We start from the raw sequence: 19,033 nt of genomic DNA on the forward strand, positions 1-19,033 counted from the left end.
CAGGGGGCCCCGTGGTGGGGCCCATCCTTCAGGCCCAACAAAGTCTCCTCGCTCCAGGCTGGTGGGGAAGCAACTGGTTCCTCCCAGTACCTCCTTCCAGACTCCCTGGCTAGATCCCTTCCAGGTTTCATAATCCAGCTATCCAGCATGTGTGCTCACACGCTCCCTGACACAGTCACACACACGTTCAGTGACACGCTCACGTTCCAGACACACTCACATGCGCACACACATTGAGTGACGAACACACATTGAATGACACATACGTGCCTGCTCATTGACACACTCACATTTGCAGTCAGCACACTCACGCACAATGACACACACACACTGACACGCATTGACACACTCACAGTGTCACACGCATGCAGCGACATGCATGCTCACCTTCAATGCCACAGCCTCATTCCCCCACACACTCCCACTCACACATGCTTAGTGATGCAGTCACATGCTGTCACTTGGATTCACACACACTCACTTTCTCAGAAACTCATGCACATGCTCACACTGACACACACGCACATGCTCAAACACACCCGCTCAGACACTCACACTCACACCTGCTCAGGAATCACGTCACACACAGGTCCACTCTGAACAGGGAAAACCAAGGAGCCCTGACAGGCCCTGGCAAGGTCAGCCAAGCTCTTCGCCCTCTCTTCTTGTCCTGTCCCTGAAATCTGGAGGGGCCCTTGGAAAGTGAGCAGTTGACTTGGCCCTGCTGAGACACAAGGGACAGACATGCTGGGGTTGTGCCCAGCCTGAAGAAGGCAGGGACAGCAGAGCACAGTGGGGGCCCCAGGCATGCCCGCAGGGCACCCCGATGGGACACACTACAAGGATCCCTGAGACACTGGTTAGGCACCTTCAGGCCGAGGAGGCTGCAGACCCAGCCCCAGGGACCTGCTGCCCCTGCCCCTCCCCGACAGCCCCGCAAAACTACCCCTCCCACGCCTGCACTCGCCTGTGTATGCCTAGTGTCTCCCAGGGCCCCTGCCGCCCTGCAGCCCTGCTGACTGCAGCTCTGCTCAAGCAGACGGGTGCCTAGATCCAGGATTCCTCAGCCCAGGCGGGCAGCCACCCATTCCCAGCACTGGCTCCCAGGCTGCTTTGGGGCACCCTGGCTATCATCTGAGCCAAGGGGATGGTCGGAGGCTCTGTGCTCCAGAACAGCTGGAGGAAGCGTGTGGGCACAGACTGAGTGAGCTCCGGGAGACCCTCGCCAGGTCCAAGTCAATGATCCCATCCCCTCCCCGCACTTGTGCAGGGAGGGGCCTATCACTTGTCCCAGTCCTGTCGCCCACAGACTCTGGGTTAGTTAAATGGCTGATCGAGGACTACCCTCAATTTGTGGTGAGCTCCCTGGCCTGTTGGGAGAGAGAGCCAGTTCCAGGAGGGCTCAGGAGGGCGGGTTCCAGGATCCTCAGGCTCGCACTGAGGACTGCCCCTCCGGCCAGTGCTCAAGGAGGATTGCTGCCCTGGGGACTCAATCAGCCACTGCCCATGAAAACCAGAATCCTGTCGCCAGGCTCCATGCAGCCCAAAGAACTGCACAGGCCCTCAGGGACCCTGCTCTGCCCACACCCCAGTGTCAGCCTGGCCACTGTGGCCCTCACCCCACCCAACTCCATCCCCCGCAAACCTCACCTCCAGTTTCCCACAGCAGAGGCGAGGCAGGCTGGAACACTGAATGAAGTTTATTGAAGAGAAACATGTACTGAAACCATTGAAGAGAAGGGAACCACAACACAGAGAGAAACTGCAAACGGTCACCACAGGACACAGGTCCCAAACAGGTCCCAGGCCCCCTCCTCCTGGGGTTCCTGGCAAGGCGCCTCATCTACCCGCCCTCCTGCTGCCGACCCTGCTGCCACCTCCCTCCTTCCTGAGGGCCTCAGGGTCCGCCTCTTGCCAGGACGGTGGACTCTGGCAGTGTCCACCGGCTTCAGGGAGCCCCCTCCCAAGCCCATCCGCTGGGGCAGGGCCCTGCCTTATGGCCCTCACAGGACACCAAAAACACAGCAGGGAACACCCCCCCCAAGTCAAAGAAACTGAGTCACGAGTAACAACAGGAGTAGAACGCCAAAGCACAAAGCTCCCCGGGGAGCCTCAGGCAGGGCAAGTCTGCTCTGTCCCAGGTCCGGTTCTTCCTCACACAGTCATGGTCACCATCATGGTCACAGTCACCATCGTGGTCATGCTCACCATAGCAGTCACAGGACGAGTATCCACCATGTCCTGGCGCCTCCTTCCACCGTCTCCCAGGACTGTGCTGGGGGCCTCCGGGGAGGAGCTGCTCAGAGAAGCACACACACAGCTCCACGAGAACGAGCAGCCCCTGGCCTAGGTCTACACTGGGAAAGCAGAGGTGGTGCTCACGACAAGGGACAGATAGCAGCGAGCAGAGCCTGGGCTCGTAGGAAGCTCACAGCATGTGCCCCGGGCCCAGAGGCGGCTACACTGATGGGCACACAGCATACAACTTTGTGTAGGAACAACGGCTAGCGGTGGGTGAGTGGGTGTCTGCTGGACGCGTGGGTCACTATGGGGCCTACACAGGTGAGGGTGGGCTTCCAGGAACAGGGGGCAGCCTGCCCCAGGGATGGCAAGTGGGGGCCACCTCTTGGGAAATGCAGGCAGGTGGCACCCTTGAGAGAGCCTCTTTCCCCTATCTCTCCCAACACAGGACAAGGGGTGGGGGCAGACATCTTCAGGCTGGCTGCTCAGGGCTCCCTCCAGGCCAGCTCCCCATTTGGTATCAAACGTGGTCATCTGGGTCACTGGGAAGGACTGGTGATGGTGGCCAGGGCCCCTTGGGGGAAGTGGGAGGCACAGCTCCAAACGTGGGGTGAGGGACTGGCCTTGGCCTGGCCTCCATCTGCCTCCAGGGTGCTGCTGCCTGGGAGGAGAGGAGCCCTCGGGGCCCTCAGAGCCTATTTGCCCGGGGGGGACTTGGGCTTGCCCACCTCCCCAGTCCCGTCCTCATCCTCGTTTTCTGACTCCTCCAAGATGGGCTTGAGCCCCTCCTGGGGAGGCTCCTCAGCCTCCTGGCCTCCGACCTGGACAAGGCCCTCTGGCTCCCAGCTGGGACCTCCTGGGGCCATGTCGACTCCACTGCCCATCCGGGCTTGGAGGCCCCCAGGGGCGTCGGGGGGCCTTGCCTGACCTAGGCCTTCAAGGCATGCAGGGGCATTTTCACCTTCCCCAGCGGCAGGGGCGCCCCTGGCAGCCTCTTTGATGGCAGAAGCAGCCTCAGCAGCATCTTCCGCTCTGGGATCAGCCTCGCTGGTGTTCCCCTGGGTTGGGGAGGCCTGGGCGGCATCTCCACCGGCAGGGGCCGCCTGGATGGCAGCTGGGTCTTCACTCTCCACTGGGGCTGCTGGCCAGGCCGCACACTGCTGGCTCCTCGCTGGGGAGGCCGCCAACGCCTCCGTGTCCCGGATGAGCCGCAGCAGCCTCAGGAAGCCGGGTGGCCTCCTCTCCAGCTGCATCCCCCTCAGGGTATCCTGAAGCGCCTCACTGGGGTGGGCCCGAGACAGCACCTGCCGCAGTCGCAGGTAGTTGGCCATGGCTGGGTGGACGGCCCCCTTCTCCACGGCCTTCTGCAGCAGGCCTTCCAGGCGCACCACGAAGGCAAACAGCCCCTCCTGGGGCCCCTGTGTGCAGGTCAGGAACTTCATCCGCGAGGTCATCCACGTATCCCGGCTCCTAAACACCTGCCCCAGCGCCGTCAGGCAGTCCTGCACAGAGAAGTCGGGCTCTTCCTCCAGGAGGCCGCTCACGATATCCAGGGCCAGGCCATCCAAGCTGTCCAGCAGCCGCCTCCTTCTCTCCCTTTCCGACGCGTGGCACCACAGCTGCAGCATATCCTTGGCGTCCTCCAACCAGCTCTCAAAGGATTCTTCCACGCAGCCTGGCTGCTCCCTCCCGGAAAAGGGTCTCAGTTCCCGGTAGGCCATAGTTTTCACCAGAGGCCGCAGGGTCTGGCTCCATGATTGGGTCCAGGCCTCTACCTCACCTGCACCTACTGCCTCACCTACAGCTCCTGCCTCATCTTCACCTCCTTCCTCACCTGCACCTCCTTCCTCACCTGCACCTCCTTCCTCACCTGCACCTTCTGCCTCACCTGCACCTCCTTCCTCACCTGCACCTCCTGCCTCACCTACAGCTCCTGCCTCATCTTCACCTCCTGCCTTACCTGCACCTCCTGCCTCACCTGCAGATCTTTCCTCATTCACACCTCCTGCCTCACTGACAGATCCTGCCTCACCTGCAGCTCCTGCCTCACCTGTGCCTCTGGCCACTGCTTGCCCCTGGGGCTGTGCAGGGAAACTGGGTATATCCTGAAACTCAGCATCAGGAGCCTGGGGCAGGGAGATCACTTTCCAGGGTCCCCCTTTGCCTGCTATTTGGCAGGGAATCAAGCTTTGGTTTAAACCCTCAGCGAACTCCACCAAGGCTGCCTTGGCCCCGAGCTCCTTTCTGAATACCTTGATGAGCACTCGGTACCTGCCCAGGGGCGACAGGGCAGCCTGCACGGCCTCCTGGAACTCATGTTCCTCACAGTCGTCAGGGATATCCAGGATGAGCAGGGAGCGCTCTGTGTTCGCACCCATCCTCCTGCACCAATCCCGAAGCATCGCCAGAGCCATCGCAGAGGACTTGAGGGAGAGAGCCTGATCAGACAGGAATGTGTGCTGACTGTTGCAGTCTCTGACGCAGCCTGTGAGTGCAAAGGGCAGAGAGGGACGTTGCTGCCAATCAACCCACCCCCACTACAGGTTTCCGCCCTCCCCTCCCAAGCACTGCAGCAGCCAGGGATCCACTCCCTCCCACTGCTGCAGCCTATGCACCCCTGAAGCCCTCCCCCAGTTGTTGACACTTAATCCCTTGGCACACACCCACAACCTCTATTGGGAGACCCCCTTTTGCCTGAGCTGATGTCCCCTTATCACACCACAACGAGTGCACCTCCCCCTCCCACCATCATCTGTAACATTGCAGCCAGGAGTCCTCCCCTATCCAAGCCCCTGCAACAGGTAGCTCTCCCCCCACCCAGAGTCCCTGCGGCCAGGAGTCCTCCCCTACACAGATCTTCGCAGCCTGGAGTCCTTCCTTACCCAAACTGCAGAAGGGAAGCAGAGAGACCTCCCCCACTCTCTTTCCCAGCTCCAAACCAGGAGCCCTCTCCCTCTTTTGATCTTCCTCTTTTGATCTTCCGTGTAACCTGGCAACCCCCTCCACGTCCCCCACACCTGCAGCCAGAAGTCCCCTTCCTCCCCCCACAGCCAGAGCCCCCCTCTCTCCCATCGTCCCCTGCACCCCTGCAGCAGGAGCCCCCCTCCCGCCCCACCAGACTGCTGCAGCCAGGAGCCCCCTCCTCCTCTCTCTGCGGGCGCTGGGCCGGACCAGGACCCTCTTTCGCGACCACTGCCTGCTGAGGCAGCGATCTGGCCCCTGCCCAGAGCGCCCGCGGTCACTCTGGGGTCCCGCCAGCGCCTGCTCACTTTCTCCGACTCTGCGGACGCTGCGACCACCTGCGGAAAAATGCCGCCTTCAAGCTGTGGAGCCCACTCTGGAGGCCGCCTAGAGGCCCTGGAGCAGGAGAGTGCAAGATCTCGCCTCAGTCACTCGGCCGCACTGCGCAGCGCAGGGGTCTCCCAGGCCCGATGTGCTAAGACCACAGGGCTTCCCGCTTCTCCCAGAAGCCCCAGGTAGATGAGGAAGAAAAATTTCGTAGTCTCTGTGGAAGACAAGTGGCTAGACAGGAGGAGACATCTGTGTTGCCCTGGCAACAGGACCTGCATGGTAAGGGCTTAATGTTCCAAGGTTTGGAGCCTCTGGGAGCAACAGACCCACCGATTGGCCCTCCACCATCAAAATGACCTCCATCAGTAACTGTGGCAAATTGCTGGGATGGGGTGGACTAGAAGTCACGAGCAGGAGATCCTAAGACCGGGTCCCCAGGGTATTCACAGCCTGCCCTGCTCAGGCCTGGAATCCCTACAATATAGATCGATTGCTGGCTGTGTTCCTCATCACAGCTCTTTACCGCCTGGAGGCTGGCCTTCAACCACCTGGGCAGCCATTGCATAGGAAAGCGTGTGGGCTTTCGATCAGACAGACGCAGCCTCACCTAACAGCTGGGTGGCCTATATCTGTCAATGAACATGTATGCCCATCATCTGGAAATGGGCAATAAAACACTTTCCTTTTTATACGTTGCTGGCTATGAGTTTCTAATAGTTTGGCTACACTGTTCATGAGGGATATTTTTCTGTAATTTTCTGGTTTTATATCATCTTTTTATCAGGATTTAGGTTTGTACTGGTCCCATAAACTGAGCTAAGAATTGTTCCCTGCGCCTCTATTTTCTGAAACTGTTGTGTAAAATTGGCAATTTTTGTTCCTTAAATATTTGCTAGAGTTCACCCATGAAATCATCTGGGCCTGGATTTTTGTTTTATTTTTAGAAATGTTTTCTGTTAATAAATATATTTACAAAGTATAGGGCTATTCGTTTTTTCTATTCAATCCATTGGAAGTTTTGGTAAATTGCTTTGTTTCCAATGCATGGGTCAGTTTTATCTAAGTTGTCAAAATTACTGTCATAAAGTTAATATTCCCTCACCATTCTTTTAATGCCTATATGACCTCTAATGATACCCCTCTTTCTTGGCTGATATTAATGATTATTTTCTTTTTTCTTGATTAGCCTTCTTAAGGGCTATACATTTTGTTGCTCTTTTAAAATATGTATGATTTGCTTACTTTTAGTTTGTTTTCTATTTTGTTGATTTCTGCTCTTGTATCTCTATTATCTCCTTCCTTCTACTTATTCGCGATTTACTTTGCTATTCCTTTTCTAGTCTCTTTAGGTGGAATGTTTTGTATATTTACTGATTTATATTAAATGGTAAATATATTTTATATATTTACTGATTTCTTGTCTAGTGGTTATATCAATTGCTGAGGCAGGGTGATGAAATCTCCAACTACAATTGTGGAAATGCCTAGTTGTTCCTTTGTACTGTCAATTTTTGTTTCATATGTTTTGAGGCTCTGTTATTGGGTGCAAACATATTTATGAGTTCTATGTGTTTCTGATTAATTGAACCTTATATAATTATTACCTCTATCTGAGGCAATACTCTTTGGAACTCCACTTTGTCTGCTATTAACGTAGCAATTCCCACTTTCTTATGCTTGCCCCTTGCATGGTATATAATTTACAACCTCTTACTATCAACCCATCTGAGTCTCTATATTAAAATAGCATCTCTTGGAGACAGCAAAAGTCTTGCTCTTTTATTCATTCTGACAGTCTCTGCCTTTTAATTGGAGTGTTTAGCCCATTTACATTGAATGTTATGTTTGATATGTTTGGATTTAGGCCTATCCTTTTACTATTTGCTCCATCTGATTTTGATCCCATGTTCCCCATTTCCTGCCCAGATTAATCAAATATTTTTTATAATTCACTTTTAATGTATCTATTATCTTCTTAGCTATACCTCTTTGCATTTTTGTAGTGCTCACTCTAGAGATTACGATGTATATCTTTAACTTTTTACTGTCTACTTAGAGTTAATATTGTATATAAATGTAAGAAACTCTCCATCATATAGATTCACTTCCATTCCACCTCATCCTTTATGCTATAGTTGCCAAGCCCTAGTATATACTATTAAACTCTTTACTTTAAAGTCATATTATTACAAAGAAATTAAGAGCAAATAACTATTCATTAATATTTACCCACACATTTACCATTTCCTGTGTTCTTCATTTCTACCCAAAGATCAAAGATTTCCTCTAGTTTCATTTTTCTTCAGATTGAAAGACTTCCTTTAATATTTCTTTTAGTGCAGTTCTGTTGATGAATTTTCTTAGCTTTCATGTATCTCAAAAGATATTTATTTCACCTTCATTCTTGAATTTGTTCTATTTCCCTAGATATAGAGTTCTGGATTGGAAGGTTTTTTCTTTTTCTTTCACTGTTTTAGAGATGTTGCTCCACTGTCTCCTGGCTTCCATTGTTTCTGATAAGAATTAAGTTCTTAATATGCTCCCATATGTAGTGTTTCATTTTCCTCTGACTACTTTCTTACCCTTCTTTGTTTTCAGTAGCTTGACTACAATGTGCCTAGATGTTGCTTTCCTTTGTAGTTATCCTCTTTGTGGTTCACCAAGTTTCATTAAATTTGTAAATAATGGATTTCCCAAGAAAAATGATACTAGAGGAATTTTTCAGCCATTATTTCTTCAGATAGCTTTCCTTCCCCATTTTCTCTATCCCATCCTGGCACTCAAAATACACATTTGAACTTTATATGTTGTCCTACAGACCACTGAGGTTCCATTCCTTTTTACTGTTGTTCCTCTTGGTTTATCCGAATAGATCATTTCTATTGATCTAGCTTCAAGTTCATGATTTTTCTGTCATCTCCAATCTGTTATTAAAACAATCCGGCCGGGCGCGGTGGCTCAAGCCTGTAATCCCAGCACTTTGGGAGGCCAAGACGGGCGGATCACGAGGTCAAGAGATCGAGACCATCCTGGCTAATACAGTGAAACCCCGTCTCTACTAAAAAATACAAAAAAAAAAACTAGCCGGGCGACGAGGCGGGCGCCTGTAGTCCCAGCTACTCGGGAGGCTGAGGCAGGAGAATGGCGTAAACCCGGGAGGCGGAGCTTGCAGTGAGCTGAGATCCGGCCACTGCACTCCAGCCTGGGCGGCAGAGCAAGACTCCGTCTCAAAAAAAACAAAACAAAACAAAACAAAAAAAAAATCCATTGAATTTTTCACTGTATGTTTTTCAGTTCTGGAATTACAGCTGTTTTTTTTTTCTCTTTTTAAAATTTTTATTTTAGGTTTAGGGGTACATGTGAAAATTTGTTGCCTAGATAAACACGTGTCATATGGATTTATTGTACATATTATTACATCACCCAGGTATTAAGCTCGTACCCAATAGTTATCTTTTCTGTTCCCCTCCCTCCACCCACCCTCCATCCTCAAGTAGATCCCAGCGTCTGTTGTTTCCTCCTTTGTGTTCGTAAGTTATTATCATTTAGCTCCCATTTGCAAGTGAGAACATGCAGTATTTGACTTTCTGTTCCTGTGTCAGTTCGCTAAGGATGATAGCCTCCAGCTTCATCCATGTTCCTGCAAAAGACATGCTCTTGTTCTTTTTGTGGCTGCATAATATTCTATCATGTATAAGTACCATATATCCTTTATCCAGTCTGTCATTGATAGGCATTTAGGTTGATTCCATATCTTTGCTATTGTGAATAGTGCTGCAGCAAACATTCATGTGCATGTGTCTTTATGGAAGAATGCTTTATATTCCTCTGGGTATATACCCAGTAATGAGATTGCTGGGTTGAATGGTAGTTTTGCTTTTAGCTCTTTGAGGAATGGCCATACTGTTTTCCACAATGGTAGAACTAATTTACACTGTCACCAACAGTGTATAAGGGTTTCCTTTTCTCCACAACCTCGCCAGCATCTGTTATTTTTTTACTTTTTAATAATAGCCATTCTGACTGATGTGAGATGGCATTTTGTTGTGGTTTCCATTTCCATTTCTCTAATGATCAGTGATATTGAGCTTTTTTTCCATATGCTTTTTGGCCACATGTATGTCTTCTTTTGAGAAGTATCTGTTCATGTCTTTTGCCCACTTTTTAATGGGGTTGTTTGTTTTTCTCTTGTAAGTTTATTTAATTTCCCTGTAGATTCTGGATATTAGACCTTTGTCACGTGCATAGTTTGCAAATATTTTCTCCCATTCTGTAGGTTATCTGTTTACTCTGTTGATAGTTTCTTTTACTGTGCAGAAGCTCTTAAGTTTAATTAGATCCCACTTGTCAATTTTTGTTTTTGTTTTGCTTGCTTTTGGTGTCTTTGTCATGAAATCTTTGTTTCTATGTCCAGGATGGTAATTGCCTAAGTTGTCTTCCAGGGTTTTTATAGTATGGGGTTTTAGATTTAAGTCTTTAATTCATATTGAATTGATTTTTGCATACATTGTAAACCATGGGTCCAGCTTCAATCTTCTGCATATGGCTAGCCAGTTATCCTAGCACCATTTACTGAATAGGGAGTCTTTTCACCATTGTTTGTTTTTGTCAGTTTTGTCAAAGATCAGATGGTCGTAGGTGTGCAGCCTTATTTCTGGGCTCTCTACTCTATTCTATTTGTCTATGTGCCTGTTTTTGTACCAGTACCATGCTGTTTTAGTCACTGTAGCCTTGTAGCATAGTTTGAAGTCAGGTAATGTGATCCATCCAGCTTTGTTCTTTTTGCTTAGGATTGTCTTGGCCATTCATACTCTATTTTGGTTCCATATAAATTTTAAAATAATTCTTTCTAGTTCTCCGAAGAATGTCATCGATAGTTTGATAGGAATAGTATTGAATCTATAAATTGCTTTGGGCAGTATAGCCATTTTAATGATATTGATTCTTCCTATCCATGAGCATGGAATGTTTTTCCATTTGTTTGTGTCTTCTCTAATTTATTTGACCAGGTTTTGTAATTCTCATTGTAGAGCTCTTTCACCTTCCTGGTTAGCTGTATTCCTAGGTATTTTATATTTTTTGGCAATTATGAATGGGATTGCCTTTCTGATTTGGCTCTCAGTTTGGTTGTTGTTGGTGTATAGGAATGCTACTGATCTTTGTGCACTGATTTTGTATCCTGCAACTTTGCCGAAGTTTATTACCAGCTGAAGGAGCTTTGGGGCCAAGACTATGGGGTTTTCTAGATATAGAATCATGCTGTCTGCAAACAGAGATAGGGTGACTTTCTCTCTTCCTATTTGGATGCCCTTTATTTCTTTCTATTGCCTGATTGCTCTGGCTAGGACTTCCAACACTACATTGAACACAAGTGGTGAGAAAGTGTATCCTTGTCTTGTGCTGGTTTTCAAGGGGGAATGCTTCCAGCTTTTGCCTATTCAGTATAATGTTGGCTGTGGTTATTATTTTGAGTTATGTTCCTTCAATATTTAGTTTATTGAGAGTTTTTAACATGAAGTGATGTCGCATTTTATCAAAAGTCTTTTCTGCATTTATTGAGATAATCACGTGGTTTTTGTCTTTAGTTCTGTTTATGTGATGAATCACATTTTTTGGTTTTCATATGTTGAACCAAACTTGCATCCTAGGGATGAAGCCTACCTGATCATGGTGGATTAGATTTTTGATGTGCTGCTGGATTTGGTTTGCAAGTATTCTGTTGAGGATTTTTGCATTGATGTTCATCAGTGATACTGGCTTGATGTTTTCTTTTTTTGTTGTGTCTCTGCCACATTTTGGTATCAGGATTATGCTGGCCTCATAGAATGAGTTGGGGAGAAGTCCCTTATCCTCTATTTTTGGAATAATTTCTGTAGGAATGGTAACAGATTGTCTTTGTACATCTGGTACAATTTGTCTGTGAATCTATCAGGTCCTAGGCCTTTTTTGGTTGATAGGCTATTTATTACTGATTCAATTTCATAGCTTGTTATTGGTCTGTTCAGAGAATCAGTTTCTTCCTAGCTCAGTTTTGGGTGGATGTATGGGTCCAGAAATTTATCCATCTCTTCTAGGTTTTCTAATTTGTGTGCATAGAGGTCTTTGTAGTAGTTTCTGATGGTTGTTCTTATTTTTGTGGGGTCAGTAGTAACATTCCCTTAATCATTTCTAATTGTGTTTATCTTCTCTCTTTTCTTCTTCTTCTTCTTCTTCTTCTTCTTCTTCTTCTTCTTCTTCTTCTTCTTCTTCTTCTTCTTCTTTTATTTTTTATTTTTTATTTTTTGACGGAGTCTCACTCTGTCGCCCAAGCTGGAATGCAGTGGCACGATCTCGGCTCACTGCAAGCTCTGCCTCCTGGGTTCACGACATTCTCCTGCCTCAGCCTCCCGAGTAGCTGGGACTACAGGCGCCCGCCACCACGCCCGGCTAATTTTTTTTTTTTTTTTTTTTTTTTGTATTTTTAGTAAAGATGGGGTTTCACCATGTTAGCCAGAATGGTCTCGATCTCCTGACCTTGTGATCCACCCGCCTCGGCCTACCAAAGTGCTGGGATTACAGGCCTGAGCCACCGCGCCCGGCCTTTTCTTCTTAATTCATGTAGCTGGTGGCCTATTTTATTAATTTTTTCAAAAAACCAACTCCTGGAATTTCAAGCCTGTGGGTTGAATCTTGTGAGGTACTGTGGAAGTGGGGCCTGCGTGCTGTTGCTGCTCAGACCCCTGGATTCAGCCTCTTTCCTGGGGGTAGGTACAGGAGTCTAACCTTCCACTTTGCCGAAGCTGCAGCTACTTTTGCCAGAAAGCCCAAATATCTAAGGCTCCAGGTTCTCCTCACATGCCTGAGCGGCTGCTCTGCCAAGACTCCACGTGACTCTGTCAGACTGAAAACTGAAGGCCCTGGTGGAGTGGGTTCACAAGGAGATCTGCTGACCCAAGGGTTGCAAAGATCTGTTGGAGAAGCATGGTTTCCTAGGGTCGCTCATTCACTCACCACTTTCCTGGGTAGGGGAGGATCCCCTCGCTCCGTGTTGCTCCCAGGTGGGCCATTGTTCTATCTTGCTTTTTTTCATTCTCTGTGGGTAAAGTTGTTTCCTTGATTAATCCCAATGCAAGTACCTGGATGTTTCAGTTGAAGGTGATGTATTTACTCGCCCCTTCTGTTCCTCTCTGTGAGAGCCACACATACTACCTGCTTCTAGTCAGCCATCTTGGCCACTTGCCCAATTGGTTCTTTTCAATAGTTTCTTTTTCTATACTAAAATTTCCTATTTAAAAATTCATTGTTATCCCCTTGGGCCACGTTTGTATATATTTTACATTTTTACACTTTTACCTTTTACATTTTACACATAACATTTACATTTCTACACTACACAATTGGCTTTGTGTAAGTCACAGTAAACACAACAGCCAAAGTGATAAGTAGGGTTGGTGTATATAACTCATTCGTTAATTTATTCATAGATCTACCCATTCAACAAGCATTTACAGTGCACCTACTGTGTCAGACATTATTTTAAGTCCTAGAAATTTAGAGACAAATTACGAATAGTCCCTGTTCTTAAGGAGCTGCCAGAATGGTAAGAAAAGACAGGCATGTAAACAAATTTAGTAACACAACTTACTGGGGGTAGTGATAGGGTATATACAGAGTACAGGAGGATACCAAGTGGGCATGTCATACCTGGAAAGGGTCAGGAAAGTCCTCACAGGGAAGGTACACCTTGCATTAGGATAGAGGAGGAAAGATAGAGGTACATATCAGAAACATAGCAAACAATCATCAAATGGCTTGAAGAACATTAGGGAGAGGTGTCCAGTGAGCAGGTGGACATTGAGATTTGGAAAGCAGAAGTTGGTCCCAGAGAGCCAAACCTGATGGCATTTAGCCTTAAGGTGGTTGTGTGAAGCTGGGTGTATTAGTCTGTTTTCATGCTGCTGATAAAGACATACCAGAGACTAGGTAATTTATAAAGAAAAGGAGGTTTGAGGGACTCACAGTTCCACGTGGCTGGGAGGCCTCACACTCATGGCAGGGGCTGAAAGGCACATCTTACATAGCAGCAGGCAAGAAAGAAAATGAGAATCAAGCAAAAGGGGAAACCCCTTATAAAAACATCAGATCTCATGGGACTTATTCAGTACCATGAAAACAGTATGGGGAAAACTGCCTCCATGATTTAATTATCTCCCACCAGGTCTCTCCCACAACATGTGAGAATTATGGAGCTACAATTCAAGATGAGATTTGGGTGGGGACACAGCCAAACCATATCACTGGGTGAGGGGCTGATATCCCCAGATGGCACCACAGTTATCCTAAGAGGATGTGGGTAAAACAGAGTTGTTCTGAGCCTTAGTCAGTGAAGGAGATCAGAAAAGAATTTGTTGGAACTGAGGGCCAGAAGCCAAGCCTGAGACATTCATAACAAATTTTACCTTTATACTTTAAGGATGCAGACTCTGGACTCAAACAGAGCAAAGTTCTAAAGCCAGCCATGTGGCATTGAACAAATTACTTAAACTCTGTTTGGCTCAATTTCTATAACCATGAAACAGAAGTAATAATAGTATCTGCCTCAGGACTGTTGTAAGAATTAGATGAGATAATATTTATAAAACAATGTCTGGCACATAGCAAACAATCGTCAAATAATAGCCTTTGTTATCAATTTATTGTTTTAATGGATATGAAAAGCTAGATAATTAATTTTAACCCCTTAATCACTAGATTATAACACAGATGCATTCATTTATTTGAGAAATATTTATGAAGCATCTACTATGTGCCAGGCATGGTTTTTTTTTGGTACTATCAGGGAGAAATCAGTATCTATGGTCTTAAGACCTTAACCTGGTGTTAAGATCTCAAAGGATCTATGAATCAGATGGCGAAAAATGAATCCTTATTTTTACTAAACTAACTAAACTTTAGTGTTTCCTTCAATTATGAATGTAGGCAACAAACCACAACAGTATCGGCAGTACATGTGACTTTGTCACCAACAGAAGTAAATATTTTCATATCACATTACAGTTATTGCCAATAGCTAGACACATTCGCTGGAAATAACATTTCAACAATTTATGATATTGGTAAAGAACTTTTAAGTACTACTATTTTATGTGTTAATGAAGAAGCATATATATATCAATATAAAAATCATTATGAGCATGCTTTATGTTCTTGACTATTGTCAGCCCAGGGTGAGTTTCCCTTGGATGCTTTTTCCCTTGAGTATCAGAACAATTCTTGTTTCTTTTAGTAATCTAGCATTATATCCTGGACACTGCCCATAATGAGTTCTAGTAGATTTGGCTTCTTAGTTTCTGTTATATTTCTTCAAAGATGGGTCATTGTTTGTTATTGTTGCTGTTGTTGTTGTGGTGGTGGTGGTGGTGGTGACGGTGGTTTGTTGTCTTAGTAGACAACTAACCTAGCTAAACTCACACTAAGTCTCCCCTGTATTGGGTACCAACTGCAATCTCCAGACTCCGTTTCCACGGTATTGGGCATCAGCTGAAACCTCTGCTCAGTTCTTTTCTTGGACTCTGCCCTGTGCATGCATAGCTGCGGGGTCAACCAGAGATTTGGGCAGAGTGTACAGGCCAAACATGGAGCTCATCCATACGGTGCTTCTCTGCTCCCAGATATTGCCCCTCCTGCTTTCCCTCTGCCATGGCCACCCTAAAATCTGCTCTCTGGGTCTCTGAGTTTTAGCCACCCAGCACAGCATCCTCTGTGGCCCACACTCACATGCAGACAAGCAAGAAACTCACCTTTGCAGAGAAGAACAAGGTTACAAACCTCACCACAGTGCTCAGCAGTTCAGGCTCCCCTGTTGCTCCCGCCAATGACTGGGCAGACATTGCGGACGCTGCCAAGAGAACCACAGCTACCAGTGCTTCTCAAGGAATGGGTGGCACGACGCCTGCCACCAGCAGCCCAGCCTGAGTGAAAGCTGTGGGGACCATGTTTCTTCCCACCTCAGGCCTCAGACTCAACGGGTAGTGGATTCATGTGATTGGTGGAGCCTGAGTTAGGTGCCCAAGCTGTAGTTACAAGGGAAGCTGAGACAGTGAATACTAACCATCTTCGGGATCTACAGTGGGAGGCAAATTCTACTTCGTGGGATAGGGCAATGCCCCAAACAAAGAATGGTTAATATAAAAATGATTGTCATTGTCTACTTTATATGGTATTAAATGGACAGAAGAAAGAAGAGAAACACAGGTTAAGAAACAAAACACACAGATTACCAATATCAGGAATCAGGGTGGTGTTATCACTGTAGATAATAATAGAACATCATGTACGACTTTATATTAATAAATTTGGCAACTTACATGAAATGGGCAAATTTCTTGAAAGATACAAATAGCAAAGCTCAGTCAAAAAGAAATAGATACAGGCATACCTTCGAGATAGTATGCCTTCTGTTCCAGACCAGGGCAATAAAGCAAATATCACAATAAGCCAGTTACCCAAATTTTTTGGTTTCCCAGTGCATACAAAAGCCATAGCCTATTAAGTGTACAATAGTATTATGTCTGAAAAAATGTACTCATCTTAATTTTAAAATATTTTATTGCTAAAAATGCTAATGATCATCTCAGAGTTTGGTGTGTGCTGAGGGCCTTCTTATCATGTCCTCATATGGTGGAAGGCAGACACAAAACAGCAAGCTAACCAGATGCTGCATGAAGCCTCTTTCATAAGGGCCTTAATTCCATTCTGAGGTAGTAGCCCTCTGGCCTAATCACCTTTTAATAGATCTGGGTCTCTCTCTCTTCTCCCTTCTGTCCATTTAATACTACATAAAGTAGACAATGACAATGCCTCACCTCTTAATAATATCACATTGGCAACACCTGAATTTTGGAAGGGATACATTCAAACCATACCATCCAGTCTCAGGTATTTTGTCATGGCAGTGCAAATTAAGACAATTTCCAAATAATTTTGTTGAGTGAAAGGAACCAAACACAAAAGAAGACTTATTATAATATTTTATTATATAAAACTCTAGAAAATACCTTATAGTGACAGAAAGCAGATCATTGGTTGCCTAGGGACAGGAGAGGAGAAGAGAAAGGGATAGTCATGGGCATGAGGAAACTTTGAAGGTGATGAAATCCTTATTGCCTTGATTGTGGTGATGGTTTCATACGTTTGTGTGTGTGTATGTGTGTGAAAGCTTATCAAGTTGTTTAGCTGAAACATGACAAGCTCACAGTTTACTGTCTGTCAAATATATCTCAGTATAAACAGACAACCTACAGAATGGGAGAAAATCATCTGACAAAGGTCTAATATCCAGAATATAACCCTATCAAAAAATGGGCAAAAGATGTGAACAGACACTTCTCAAAAGAAGACATACAAGTGGCCAACAAACATATGAAAAAAATGCTCTCATCACTAATCATCAGAGAAATGCAAATCAAAACCACAATGGGACAGTGTCTCACTCCAGCGAGAATGGCCATTATTTAAAAGTCAAAAAATAACCGATGCTGGAGAGAAAAGGGGATGCTTATACACTGCTGATGGGAATGTAAATTATTTCAGCCACTGTGGAAAGCAGTTTGGAGATTTCTCAAAGAACTTAAAACAGAGCTACCATTTGACCCAGCAATCCCAGTACTGGGTATATACCCAAAGGAAAATAAATCATTTTACCACCAAGACACATGCACCTGTATGGTCATCACAGCACTATTCACAATAGCAAAGACGTGGAATCAACCTAGGTGATCATCAGTGGTGGACTAGATAAAGAAAATGTGGTAGGTATTCACCACAGAATACTATGCAGCCACAAAAAAAAGAATGAAATCATGTCCTTTGCAGCAACATGGATGCAGCTAGAGGATGTTATCCTAAGTGAATTAATGCAGGAACATAAAACCAAATGCCACACATTCTCATTTATAAGTGGGAGCTAAACATTGGGTACTTGTGGACATAAAGATGGGAACAACAGACAATGGGAACTACAAGAGGGGTCAGGGAGGGAGGGGTCAAGGGTTTAAAAAGTAACTATTGGGTACTATGTTCAGTACTTGGATGACAGGATCATTTGTACCCCAAACCTCAACATCACACACTATAACGAGGCAACAAACCTGCACATGTACCCCCTAAATCTAAAACATAAAATTTCTCAGGAACTAAATGTCTGTGTATATATATATACACACATACACACACACATATATACACACATTGCACATAATGAGCTAGCTTCCTGTTTTGTCTCTATACACACACACACACACACACATATATATATATATATACTGCACATAACATTGGGCAAACTACTTGAACAGACACTTTACAAAGAAAGATATAGAAATGGCCAGTGAGCACATAAAAGCATACTCAACATAATTAGTCAGCAGGGAGATGATAATTGAACTAACAATAAGATATCACTTCCCACCCTCTCAAATGGCTAAAAATAAAGGCTGACAACCTCAAATGTTGATGAGGATGGGAAAGAAAAGGAGCTCTCATACATTTCTGGTGGGAATGTAAATTGCACAACCACTTTGGAATACATTCTGGCGGTTTCTTTTTTTTTTTTTTTTTTTTTTTTTTTTTTCTTTTTTGAGACGGAGTCTTGCTCTGTTGCCCGGGCTAGAGTGCAGTGGCCGGATCTCAGCTCACTGCAAGCTCCGCCTCCCGGGTTTACGCCATTCTCCTGCCTCAGCCTCCGGAGTAGCTGGGACTACAGGCGCCCGCCACCTCGCCCGGCTAGTTTTTTTGTATTTTTAGTAGAGACGGGGTTTCACCGTGTTAGCCAGGATGGTCTCGATCTCCTGACCTCGTGATCCGCCCGTCTTGGCCTCCCAAAGTGCTGGGATTACAGGCTTGAGCCACCGCGCCCGGCCGGCAGTTTCTTATAAAACATAAAACTATCCTATGATGTGGCAATTCCTCTCTTAGGTATTTGCCCAAGAAAAATGAAAGCATATGTCCACACAAAGATGTGTACATGAATATTCATAGTAGCTTTATTTATGATCACCCAAACTGGAAACAGCCCAGATCATAACCTGGTGAATGAACAAACCAACTCTGATATATCCAAACAACAGCATACTACTCAACGATAGCACATTCAATAACATAGATAAATCTTAAAAACATCACTTTAAATGAAAGAATCCAGACACACAATAGTACAGACGATCTGATTTCATTCATACAGAATAGTAGCTTTCCTAGTCTATTGCCCTCAGTTCCCGACCCTTCACTCCCCTCACCACCATCTTGAAGACGCCCAAAGGGGAGAGGTCTCTTCCATTCCTTCGTTCCCTCCTTCGTCTGCTGGTCGATTTGTTCGCTCGTTCATTCATTCATTCTCACGCTCATTCCACTCCTCCCCACCTCCCCACAAGCGTTCAGCCCGCGCGCGCAGCTCCCCCGCAGGCTGATCAGATTTGCCTGCCCAGTCCGCCCCGCCCCCAAACCACGCCCGTTTCCCGCCCCG

General features: G+C 46.3%; 1 protein-coding gene across 2 annotated transcripts; it reads right to left on the reverse strand.

The window, feature by feature from the left end:
• Nucleotides 1-2,936: 2,936 nt before the first annotated feature.
• On the reverse strand, nucleotides 2,937-4,655 carry LOC115898704 (paraneoplastic antigen Ma6F-like). 2 transcript variants are annotated; one of them, XM_030934354.1, is made up of 2 exons: nucleotides 4,506-4,655; nucleotides 2,937-3,923 (listed from the first exon to the last, which is right to left on the reverse strand). In XM_030934354.1, exons 1-2 carry the CDS (start codon nucleotides 4,653-4,655, stop codon nucleotides 2,937-2,939), a joined length of 1,137 nt encoding a protein of 378 aa, XP_030790214.1. The 2 variants fall into 2 exon arrangements, with proteins under 2 accessions (XP_030790214.1, XP_030790213.1); XM_030934353.1 differs by having other exon boundaries at nucleotides 2,937-4,655.
• Between the last annotated feature and the right edge of the window lie 14,378 nt (nucleotides 4,656-19,033).

This window comes from Rhinopithecus roxellana, chromosome 7, assembly GCF_007565055.1.
Source record: "Rhinopithecus roxellana isolate Shanxi Qingling chromosome 7, ASM756505v1, whole genome shotgun sequence".
NCBI classification, from domain to species: Eukaryota; Metazoa; Chordata; class Mammalia; order Primates; family Cercopithecidae; genus Rhinopithecus; species Rhinopithecus roxellana.

Coding starts and splice junctions, on each gene's coding strand:
- LOC115898704 (XM_030934353.1), bottom strand. CDS start 4,655: ATGGCTCTGGCGATGCTTCGGGATTGGTGCAGGAGGATGGGTGCGAAC.